Genomic DNA, 12,342 nt, shown 5'->3' on the forward strand with positions numbered 1-12,342 from the left:
TAATTAATGCCTCTCTCACGTGTCAGCCTTTGTTTTCTCTTTAAAGAGCCACTCAAACTACCCAACTACAAAGTACACCAGGAATTTCCCACTGAAATCTTTTCAAAACCGAAGTACGCAAGAAAAAAAGCAACTTTCCTTGAATTATTTCTCCATCCTAAGAGGCCTCCTGCTCACTCAGGCACGGTGCTGGTCCCCACTCCCAGCCGCCGCAGCAGACTTGGGTCCCTGCCTCCCGCAGCCCCGCACGCACGACTCCAGCCACGGAGGTGTGATCCCCTGCGTCACCTCTTCCCCGGGGCCACCACAAACCCACCGCTTCACCAGTGCCAATCGCCCTCCTAAGGGTAGAGAACTGTGAACCTACAGACTCTGCTTGATAAAGTCACTTTCTGTTCTGGTCATGACTACATAAGATCAGCAAAACCCAACAGACATTCAGTGAGTCTACTGGATATGTATTTCATGTAGAAAATGGTATATTCCACCATTTTCAAAATAAAATACTTGTATCATCTACGGTTCCATTAGATTTCCTCAGGTTTTGATCCTGATTCAACATTAAAATACACACATAGTGTACTTGAAATTTAATTTTTCAGGCTTCATGAAAACGCTTTCCCACATATTTGCCTGGCCTCCAAAAAACCCACCCACAGCCCCCACTCCAAACAGGTGCCGGCCACTGTAGCTACAAGAAAACAAATCCTCCATGTACACACAGCTTGATGTCAGAGGAGCAGCTTCAGCATTGGTTAAAATGCTTAAAAATATTCATTGTGCCTTCTACCAGCTGGATCCACTGCTAGGGAATCAATGGGCACGATCTGCTGCAACATCCCTACAAAAACACGCAAGGATGTGTCGTTCAGATACGATACTTACCGCTAAACACGTACACACTCCACAAAGCTCATTTCCTAAACATGCCACCACTCCGAACCCCGATGGCAAACAGCACGTGAAAACCATCCCCCTCTTTAGAGCCCGGGCCTGCTCAGACAAAAGGAAAGCCTGCGCGGGTCTCCCTCTTCCAGCCTCAGAGGCAAAAAAAAAAAAAGAACAAGCATTCGATACAGACACGTACCTGACGCACATCGCAGCCAGGAGCCTGCATTGATCCCAGCACTGGAACATGCCAAGTGCCAGCCGTGACGTAGCGGTTTATTCCAAAAGCAGGGATGCATTAGGTGGCTGGTTTGAAAGGCAGCCTTGAGACTGCAGCACACACACACACACACACACACACACACGCACAGGGAAAGGATTTTTTTTTTCTCCCCTCTGGATTAGGCCTGGAAAGGGTGTGGAGAGAAGGCAGCTCTCATCAATTTGGGCTTTAAGTTTTGGAAATATGTAAGCACTGACATGAACATGAATCTGATCAGGGTGGTAAGACTCAAGCCAGCTGAAGCATCCGTAAGATCTGCTCCAATTTTAGATCTGCCCTTGCAACCTATTTTATAAAAAGGCATAGAGGAAGAGCAAGCACATATGTAGTCCAGAATTCTGCATCTGGGCTAAATGGCTCACTATGTCTTGGGTAATAGGCACTGGGAGGCAGCAGTCTGGACTTATTCAAAGACAGTTTTTGCCTGCAATTTTAAAGAGACAGAACAGGTGGCTTAATGCAGACACTGTCAGAAATCAATGCTTCAACCTATAAATAAATAAACAACAAACTGAATCATTAAGCCTAAGGATTTCAGGAAATTAAATAAAGAATACAATATCATAAAAAAAAAAATCCCAGAAAAACAGCCTTCTCCCTAACTCCCTGGCTAAACAACTTGACTTCATGCTAACACAGTTTTTCAACAGCCATCAAGGCAGATCTTTAGCTTAAAGCAATAACTTTGGTTCCAAAACTACAGAGCCCACCCTGGCACAAGCTGCTTGGATTTATCTCAAATGACCAAGCCCCAACAACTGCAACTGAGGCAGATTTTAAGTGCTGAGGCACTTGTTTCCTAAACCACACATCTGGCTTTTTACCTGCCACGCCACACCTGCTTTAAACTGGACCATACCCACCAAATCGCTGCCGCTCCTTTCAAGTTGCAAAGCAACATTACAGTTGTTTTTATGAGAGGGACTTATCCTAGAGCAACAAAAGGCCTAACGCTCTCCAGGTCAAGCCCTGCCACCAAGATAAAAGTTAATAACAACAGTAAAAAACGGTTCCGCAGCTGAGAGCGGAATCAAGTCTTTGGCAAGGAGCCTTCCCAGTGCGCTCTGTCCAAGTTCAAGTGTTGAACAGATCTGGCCTGCATGAATGATTAACAACCAGAAATAAGGGGGCAGGTGGGGGAGTTCTGCATAAAATTTATCACCGAAAGAGGTTTTTTGCCCAGTCTAAGAGAACCCAGTACAGAAAGCAGGGCACAGCCCATTGCAGGTACTGGGCTTACAGACGGAGTCACGACACCCAAGTCACTCCCCAGCCTGGAGATTGTTTGTTTCCCCTACCCAAAATAGCTTTAATGGTACTTCCTCCTTTCCCAGATGTGTTTCCAGCCTACATTCATTGACAGCTTCTCCTGCAGCCACAGAAGTATATCTGAAGTATGAGTACAACCAGAAACAGCCAGGGATTCAAACACCTTACAAGCTTCCTCTTCTTTAACAGACACAGGAGGAAATCCAACTTCTCACTCCAGGTGGATGAAGTTCAAAACATGAATCACAACATCCCTCACTGGCAGTAGCGCTAATAAAAGGGAACTAAATCCTCTGTTTTGGCAGGGGTCCCTTGAAGATGCGGAGCTTTATTTCAATAACTTGCAGAAACACGCAACAGTTATCGCTCTCTCCTATCGGCTGAGCCAACCGACAATCATACACAAAGGAAAACCTCTCAGGAAGCAGTACGTAACTCCAGTTTCATTAACTACCTTCTGGTCCCTGAGATGCAGCCCTGTGTAGGTCACCCTAGATAAAAACCTCAGCCGGGCCATGGCAACGGGTAACAGCAGAGGAAGAGGAGGAGCCTTCAACGCCAGCAGCCGCCCCACAGCCAGGGCTTTAGAGAAAGCTGGAAGGGGAAGGAATCAATTCAGCAGAGGAGAAATCCTGCTCGATGCAGCTGGACCAGCCTTGGATGAGGCAGAGAAAGCATCAGCCTTGCAGACGCTAAAGCATATTGGTGCTTGTGTGCACACAGGCGTGCAGCAACTTACAGTGGCGGCACTTAGAATTTTGCATCACTGCCCTATACTGTAATCTCCTCCCCACAAACAGCTGGTCTGGAATTTTTCTTTCAAGTTCAGAACAAGCTCAAAAGGATTCTTTCTTACTTTTAGTACTTTGTGTAATCTCTCCGTGACCGGTTTCCAAGCAGGCACGTCACCGCAGCACCAGGCTGCGCGTACCACACGCTACCACCCAGACTAAAACGGAGGCATTCTTCCAAAATTGCTTTAATAGACGATTAGTTCTTCTTAAGCATCTCAACAATTTCTTGAGGCTATTTACTCACAAGTCCAAGGAGTGCTAGGTGCTAAGAGATAAAGTCTCTATGGGCTTAATATCAGGAGTAACAGCTGAGCCACTTCCAAAAATTTGGCTTTGGGTCGATGCAAAGGGATGGTCAGGTGGCTCTGTGCACCCATTTCACTGCTTAGGAAACCAGAGCCCTGATGGATGAATACCAGAAGACACGCAGGATTTAATCTATTTTAAACAAGAATTTGATACAAGATACCATCTCTGAAGCTAGGAATTAAATTTAGCAATAGTCAAACATTCACAAAACAAAACAAACAGACCCAAAGTGCTTTCCAAGTGACATTTACGGAGAAGTTACTTAATTTATCATTAAAACTTCAGACAGGAAACTGTCTAACAGCTTGCTACACGACAAGCAAAAGCTGTATCCCAACAGGACTGCTGCCCTTGGTTGGAAATGCTGATGGAAATTTCTGAACTCAAAGTCAGTACAGTTATGCAGGGAACCAAGAAAATTAAGAAAAAATTGTGTGCTTGGGTTTATTATCTAAAGGTGCAAAACATAACAAAGAGCAAATTTGTTGTAAATCATACACAAGTGGAGTATTTTCCTCAAGGATGCTTGTTTACGATGTTAGATGCTATAACTAAGAGAGCAAGGAGAGCATTTCCCTGATTTTTTATTACAGATACTCTTTAAATAAAGCACAACTACAAGCAAGAAAAGCACCAGAATGTTTTAGCCTGCACGGCTACTCCTCCACCAGCTGTGTGAAGCGCTGGTGTTCCACACACCAATTTAAAGAGCATTATCCGAGCGCGGATTTCTCAATCCCGTAGAGCAGCAACCAAGTGGCACAACCAAAGGGCTTCCTGGATCTCCAGCGGTACGGCCGCCTGGATTGTACAGCCTGTCCCAGCAAGGCTGTCTTTAGCAACAGCATAAACACTTACTGAGATCAATAGGGTGATAGACGGACCGAGGCAGCGCACACACACACTCTGCATGCTCAGGTGAAGAAACCCGAGCTGGCATACCGAGTACCCAGAGCCGGGTCAGGATCCATCGATCGGACAGCACAGCCCCGTCAGATAAGGCTCTCGGCAATGATTTCCAGCTCAGACAGGAGACACGCAGACCTCGGGGACCGAACACGTGCCACACAGTCCAGGGAAACAGCTACGCTTCATCACCCGGCACCACGAAGGATTTCAGACGTAGCTGCTCCCTGAAAGGACTTCTCTGCAGTAAAGCTCCTCATCTGAAACACAAACTATCTCTCTCTTTATCTGACAGAAGTTTCCTGTGCGAAACTACCCAGCAAATGGAAAGATTGTTGGCAACTTCTTCCAAAAGATACGCTCCCTTGGACCTGCACCTTGTTTGAGCCATCAGTCAAGCTCTACAGAACTCCCCGTGAATTTATCTTTGTCACTTCAGAAAGCATTGTACCTTTGTGATTACCAAAAAGGAGCTGGAAGCCAGAATATCTGTGTTCCATTAATTCATTGTCACAGAGACCCTTCAGGCAAGCTGTTGAACTTGTCTTTGTCTCAGTTTCTCCATCTGTAAACAGTATTTGGAAATGTTTTGATGAAAGGGACTACCATCCCAGAAAACTATTTCAACTCATCTTGCTTTATCTTGGAAAAACACTCTATAATGCCGTAATTTTTTTTTATTTGAATTGGCATTTCTCTCCAGTTTAACTGAAAGTCAAGTACCCTCACAGAGAGAGCCAAAGTAAGCAAGTTTCAACAGAGGTGCTCAAGGTTGCACCCCTATTGCATTACAGCTCTCCAATGCCAGGCAGTGTCCTAGAAGTTGCTCTGATTTTTTTGTTCTCCTATTGTTTATTTCCACACTGACAACGAGGTGTTCGTCCAAGCTTTTTCTGCTTCTGAAAGATGCATAGTTACAGGGCTAGACCTTTTCCTGCTTCAAAATTACCTTTTGTGCTGCCAGATTATTATGACAGGCAGTGTTTGGCAAGGCAAACTCCTTTAAATTTGCTTTAAGGTTTTATACCTGTTCTCTTAGTGCCAGCTGGCTAAACATGTGCATCAGTATGACCACAACAACTGCCACCCTCCTTCTGCCCCAACGCAATGAGTCTGCTGTGACTTGTTCTCAGAGACTGTCTCCCTAAAGTGGAAAAGGAAACACCAACAAAGGACAGATGAAAATTCCTGAATCTGCACAAGCAAAGAAACCCGCAGAACAGAACAAGCTGAAAGGATTAGCTGGTCATAAAAATATCTACTATTGGTCATCAGTAGCCAGAAGATGTTTTGGAACCAGTCATTTCTTCAAAAGCAGCAAAGTAAATCTAGTGAGGGATTGTTCAGTAAAAACTGGAGTAGGGTTCAGGCTGTCTGTTCCTGGACAAGGAATGTCTGTTTCGATGTCTGTTCCTGGGATGAGACCTTTTTAAAAGGGCAGGCAGAAAGAGCAGCTCAAAGGGAAGCTCTTCTCGCTTCGGTTCTGACCACGGAGAGGATCTGCTGGGAGAACCCGAGGCTGAGGCAGCAGAAGAATTGCAAACCCACTTGGAGGGAACTAGCAGAGAAAAAGGTAATGAGCTACATCCAGCTGGAAGATGTCAAGGACACATCTTTCCTAAACAAAACCACATTTCCTTCCTCACACGCTAAAATGGCTTGCAAACAGGGGACTGTCAATTGCTGCAGAAATCTGCACATTAGGAAGACTTTTAACAGTCCAAAATTACATTTTCATAAACAGAACCAAGTATACACGAAACAAGTGCATGGTAGCTGGAAATTCAGGTGATGGTGAGCGACTGCTCTGTTAAACTGGAAGGATGCAAGAAACGGGGCCTTGCTGAGGATCTGTTCTGCCACTAACACTGTTTTAACATTTCCTTTTTAAATTTATCAGTTGTGATCTTACCAACAAACTGGGAGTGACTGAAGATGCTTTGGAATCAAGAATCTAACCCTAGAAAAATTTGACAAGGTGGCAAAGTAACTTGAAGTGAGCTGCTGCAATTCAGTCGTGAGAAGTGCAAATACTAGCAAAGATAACTTTATCAATATTCAACATGGCGATTGCTCATTGACTGCTGGTCCCCACGTACGACACCTCCTCACTCCACCCAGCAGCACCAAGGCTTCAGGTACGGTACCGGTTACGGGGCTGGGCACCTCCTGGAATATGGGAAATAAAGGAAAGGGATGTGGAAGAGTGAAGCTAAACTGATCAGACACCGAGAAACTGTCATCTGTACACACGTCGAAAAGTACAGGGTACGCTGGCTACGGCAGGGAAAAGCCCAAGGAGTACGACCTGCTAGTCGTATGCAAATCAGCAACACCGTAAAAATAAAGGGACGGTTGGACAAGCAAATATTAACACCATAGTATCAAAATCCCAAGGTCATAGATCATTTGAGTCACAAAGAATGAGGAGTCAAACAGCCCTTCTGCCAGCCCTGAGCCCAAGGCCTCCCCGAGCAGCGAGCAGCAGCGACCGTATCGCCAAGGGTTACCTCAGGCCAGGACACATGTTAAGCCTTGGCTTATCACCAATCTCTTCTTTAACCACCAACAAAATTTCCTCTGTGCAAACCAAAACACATTCCAAGCAACACGGAGTCATCGATCCTACCCAGGGGGGTCTTTGGCTACATACAAAGCAGCAAATCCCATACAAAGACAAAATAAACAAACGTCCTTGTTCTCAACAAACACGGTCCGTCTAAAACACACACACGAGGGGAAACTTTAAAGATCTCAGTCAGCACATTTCAATTTTCTGAAAGGCAGGACAAGAGACAGGCAGCAAACCCACCACAGCACCCAACAGCTCAGATGTCTGAAAGGTGCTTAAGGACTTCAGGCACAGATATTTCATTAAAACCAATGGAAAACAGAAGTTTTTGATGCAGGTAAACACACAAGAGGTCATTTAGAACCACAATGGAGGAAGATGCCTTGGCACAATAAAAACATTTGAAGCCAAACCCACACACAAAGTTGAATTTTTGGACTATCTTTGGAACAGATAGGGTAAAAAGACCGACGGCTGAACCCGAGTACCACGTTATCCGTACCTCATATGGCTTGCCAGGCCTTCCTGAGCACTAGGAAGTCCTAGATCTGAAAGGGAATCCGAGCAGACAGATACAGGCGACAAAGACCTCTCCTTCTCCTCTAGGAGATCAAGTTTCACCAAAGAGCTAGTCTCATCCTCTGAGTTATCCTCCGACACAGAGCCAATAATAAAGCGAGAGTGAGGGTTTGTCTCCTGGGGTTTTGTGGGTTGGGAAGACTCTTCCATGGCTCCTATGAACTGAGCTCTCAGCACTGTAGGGGAAAAAGAAAGCAAGAAAACAAAACCAGAGGTTAATTCCTGCTATCGGAGGGCAAGGAAGAGGACAAAGCAAGGCTCATTTATGAAAGGAAATGTTTTAAAACCCTACAGCTGAACCCAGAAAGGGGTCCAGGATCAAGAATAGTTGCTTCTGCTATAATCATTGACTTTTCTGTTTGCACAAGGTCTGTGAGATCAAAGCAGCTGGTCATTTTGATCTGCTGCAGTATCTGCTAGTTTAGACAAACTTGCAGCCGGCATAATAAAAGTAATATATTGAAATTCAGTAGCATGATTTACAATTGTCAAGGAAAATACAAAAGTTTGGGTCTCCATTTGCCATTAAAAAGAATCATTACATCAAGAGAGAAGAATCTCTTCAAACAGGGAACTCTGAGTATCAAAAATACAGTGTTGTTCCAACCAGGAATGAATGCACTTTCTTCAAAATTAGAACAACAAAAAAAATAATTATGATTGAGAAGGAGCACGACAGATGGAGAAACCAAAGGAGCATCTCACAGCACAAAGCTGGGTGGGAAGGGGAATAAACCCTTGATACACTCTGCTCTGCCCAGCTTTGATGCCCTTCTATGATAATGACACATAGCTGGAAATCACACCATTATAAAATTGGGAATGCACTAACCTCTTGTTATTCTTGCAAGCTGAGTAGTTATCCACTTCCAAAACGAACTGGAAAAGAATTAACAAGTAAATATTATTATTACTATGAAGAACACCTCGTATGTGTTTTCCCGACTACACAAATCATTGACCACAAAACTGTGGTGAAAGAACGAGGGGCACAAACCAGACCAGATCGTTTCACCCGGATCACGGAGTAACCCGGTGCCTGAACCCGCCACGTCCACGTGAAGCTGTGGCCCCTCCTGCTCGTCCATCGTTCCGGCAACTCCCGTGCGACGCGCTAGCACACACCTCACCATCCCACGTGTATTTACGTCCTGCTTCTCAAAGATGCTACGCTTTGGAACGTATGTTCCAACTTGTTGTCCTCTGTCGGCTTCTGAATCTGCCAGCAGATTTCGGCTGACTTTGACAGTCAGGAGTAAATCCCGACAAGAATTAGAAACCTCATGGAAACGCTGTGGCTCGAAGACGCAGCTGACATAGCGCCCTTTTGCATCAAAAAATCCCCAACAGTTTACCTGTAAAACTGTGACATAGCAGGAGGAGATAAGGGGCCGTTTATCCCAGAGGCCCGCTCTCCTGACAGGTACTTCCCTCTGCAGAAAGGATTGCTTTGATTCCCTGAACTCTCACACCACAGGGACATCCTAAACCGGTGGGAAAACCTCATCAGTCCTGCTAATTACAGCCACGTCATGCCAAGCCCAGCATAACTGGTTCGAGATGAACATGATCGCTTTCAACGGGTACAGAAGCAAAACGGGACCACGTTGTAACACAAAGAGGACAAGATTGTGGTTTTAATTAGAGCACAGACAAGGAATGTAGAGGTAGTGCAATCCTTAAACACCGTGCTCTTCTCTTTTCATCATTAACTGAGAATTACAAACTGATCCAACTGGCTGATGCACTTTTACCATGAATGTACTTGACTGAATTATTTAGATCAAACCCTATGTTGACATCACTACTCCCACAAACTCCAGTTTCACTGGGGCCACAGGCAGTTCATTTTACAGAGGGCTAACCATATTATGACTGATATTTGGCTGGTCTATGCATTAAAACAGCTGATCGACGCGACTCTTTTGAGGGTAGAGATGGAGAAGGAGGGGAAGCACGGCTGTAATGTCTGCACACCTCTCTGTGCCATGCAGAAACTAAGCCACACAGGAAGATTTCTTTAACTGAGGTTCTTGGGCAGCACTTTTGGCTCAGACGGCACAAAGTTTGTGCACATAAACATGAAAATAGTATTTACATGTATATTTATCCTGGCATCAGATCACTCCTAGAGAATTTCATCCAGACGGATTTACTGTTGGCACAATCACCAGTACTGAAGAATCCGGGATACAGCCAAGCTAACTTCAATCCTTTCTTGACAAAGAAAAAATTCTTCCAATTCCAAGAACTTATACGTTAATAAGCAAGTTTCAAGCTTTTTATTTTTTCCCTAAGCAGAGAAGGAATCAGAGGAACAGGCGGTGAGGCGTTTCACTCAAATACTCCATGAGAAAACCTCAAACCAAGGCTCCTGATCCCCAGTGCCACGCTCAAACAACTTGACTCAAACATCTCGTTTGTGCAAGGCAGCTCAAAAGCAGTCAGTTACCCGTGAAGCCCCATTCGAGTCCATTTACCGATGCGCTCCCAACCCCTTGCAGCCCGGTCCCAAAGTCACGAGCTCTACTCAAGTTTTGCAATCAGCTCGGTAACTCAACACTGCGTTGAGTTAGACATACGCTCAGCTGGTGCTCAGCTTGCTGAAATTCGTAATTCATATTTACATGAATTTCAGCATTGTCCAGGGCCAAATAAAGTGTAGCTTTCTCAGAGATCTCCTTGGAGAAGCCTTTTGCTGCAAACAGAATGTGCAAGCTTCGCCAAACCTCTGCATATTGTACTCACTGGAGTTTCTAACAGAGCAGCGAGCTGACCACCAACAGTGTTCACGTACCACTAACCGCTGCAGACGTACTCTTTCTCTCAATAACGTTGAATTAGACCCTAAAAACCAAAATTCTCTGGCTCCTCAACAACACACGCAGCCTGTACGCTTACTTTTTGAAGGTGTCAACAGCCTGTCAGACAAGTAACTTTTACAGAGAGTGAACTTTTAGCTAATAAAAAAAAATAATTTATGGAAGAATACAGATCGACCCTGCAAAGATTTAACGCCAGGCAACGTCAAGCACCCTGAGCCTCCTCAGTTACTTCAACATGTTTAATGACAGTAGAATCCTTACAGGACCTGAGCCACGCTGTCCTCCTCCCTGCTCCCGAAGGAATCCGCTCACATCGGAGGTCTGAAGATACATACACAGCACAGCAGCAACTCCCCAGCTCTGCAGGTATCAAGGTATTTAAGCGTTCAAATTGCGTTCATGCTACAAACAATAAAAACTCTGCAATCCAAATTCAAAAAATAACGTATCTGGTTTTGCCGGAGGGGAAACAAAACCCAGTTCACTTCTCCACAGCTCTACTACTATCATTAGTAAAATTTTTTCTTGACAGTGAAATGCTTGTGTAAAACCATTAGACTTTAGAAGTTTTTCTAACAGCTTTGCTTTAAGATCATGTTTATGATTGTAAAATACACCTGGGCAAAAAAACCTTCGAAAGCATCAGTTGAAAAATTAAGTTTCAAACCACGTCATTCTGAAGACAATTACACTACTGAAAAAGAACATTATTATTTCAGTGAAAATGAGTTACAAGTTCTTTCAAAGACTCAGAACAGTGCCTCTGCAACATTGGTAAGTCATATAAAAAGGAAATTAGCAAAATCAGTTTTATTTAAAGGTCTCCTGTGCAAAGCCCATGGATCTGTGGTATTGTTAACCAACACAAACGGTTTTAAACCAATTAAATGGACACATGTGCTTTCACCACCCTAAGTGGACACAGGTAACAGAAAACAAAGGAACAAAAAAGGTAAAAAATAAAGTAAAAAGAGATAGTATCTGTGTGGTTAGTTGACTACTCAATGGCTTTCACTGAACAGAAAAAATCAGCAACATGCTCACCTGTATCAGTGCTGGAAGCGAGTTTCCAGGTCAGGAGAGGGCAAAGAGAGGGTTTGTGCAGGAGGACAGGCCACCAAGACCACAACATCTACCCGCAGAGCTCCTTGTGCTCCGTCAGGCCACCTGCCACCGCGTTTTAACCTCAAAACCTTGCCAGCCTGTATCTCCACGGTTCAAACTGCTCCGCCTGAGCCATGCCTCCTGGTTAATAATTGAGTATTGCTTCGCTTCCTATCCTAAAATGTTCTCGGCACTCACCAAATACCCTGCAAAGTTCTTTTGCTTCTACTGCATTGAAAGGTACGTCACAAACCGCGCCAGTCGGAGGTTCTAGTGCGTTAAGTTTTCGGATTTACCGTATCAACACTAGAGACATAAAGTTAAAGGTACAAGTGGACTGCAGGCTTCCCAGTCTCCTGGGGTAAAACATGTCTGTGTCACTTCCAAAAAGAACATAAAGACAAGAAAAGAGCCCACATTTACAGCTACCCCAGCTTGCTACATCACTGAAGCCTGTGTCTAAACCCCACCATATTGGAGAGAACTGGGCACAACGTAAACCGCTTCTGGAACATTTGCAACCCGCTAAACCGCAACAGACTACGGGTTTGGTTTGGATCTTTTTTTTTTTCTTTTAACATGATATGCTTCATTTTACAACTTTCCGAAGAAGATTTTAAGAGACATCATGAGAGGAGAGAACAACTTGGTTTGTTCTGCAAACCTGCTTTTACAACTTTTTCGTTTCGCAGCGCCTGGCAGTACTTTCCAGAAGGTGCTCCCGGGGCTGCTTCCACTCCTCGGAACCACCAGGCCCCAAACTCTTCCCTGAAGACCTTTAGCCCCACCAGAGGATGACAACGCGGAGGGGAT

The 12,342-nt window shown here is 44.7% G+C and overlaps 1 protein-coding gene across 1 annotated transcript in view; it reads right to left on the reverse strand.

The window, feature by feature from the left end:
• The window catches only part of ACACA (acetyl-CoA carboxylase alpha), a 74,765-nt gene extending 66,293 nt beyond the window's left edge, over positions 1 to 8,472 (reverse strand). The window contains exons 1-2 of the mRNA XM_009874003.1: positions 8,433 to 8,472; positions 7,524 to 7,776 (exon numbers count right to left, since the gene is read on the reverse strand). Coding sequence (XP_009872305.1) covers positions 7,524 to 7,750 — 227 coding nt within the window. The 5' untranslated portion in view covers positions 7,751 to 7,776; positions 8,433 to 8,472. The remainder of the gene's footprint in view (positions 1 to 7,523; positions 7,777 to 8,432) is intronic.
• Between the last annotated feature and the right edge of the window lie 3,870 nt (positions 8,473 to 12,342).

Source organism: Apaloderma vittatum, unplaced genomic scaffold (genome assembly GCF_000703405.1).
Source record: "Apaloderma vittatum isolate BGI_N311 unplaced genomic scaffold, ASM70340v1 scaffold23827, whole genome shotgun sequence".
Lineage (NCBI taxonomy): Eukaryota > Metazoa > Chordata > Aves > Trogoniformes > Trogonidae > Apaloderma > Apaloderma vittatum.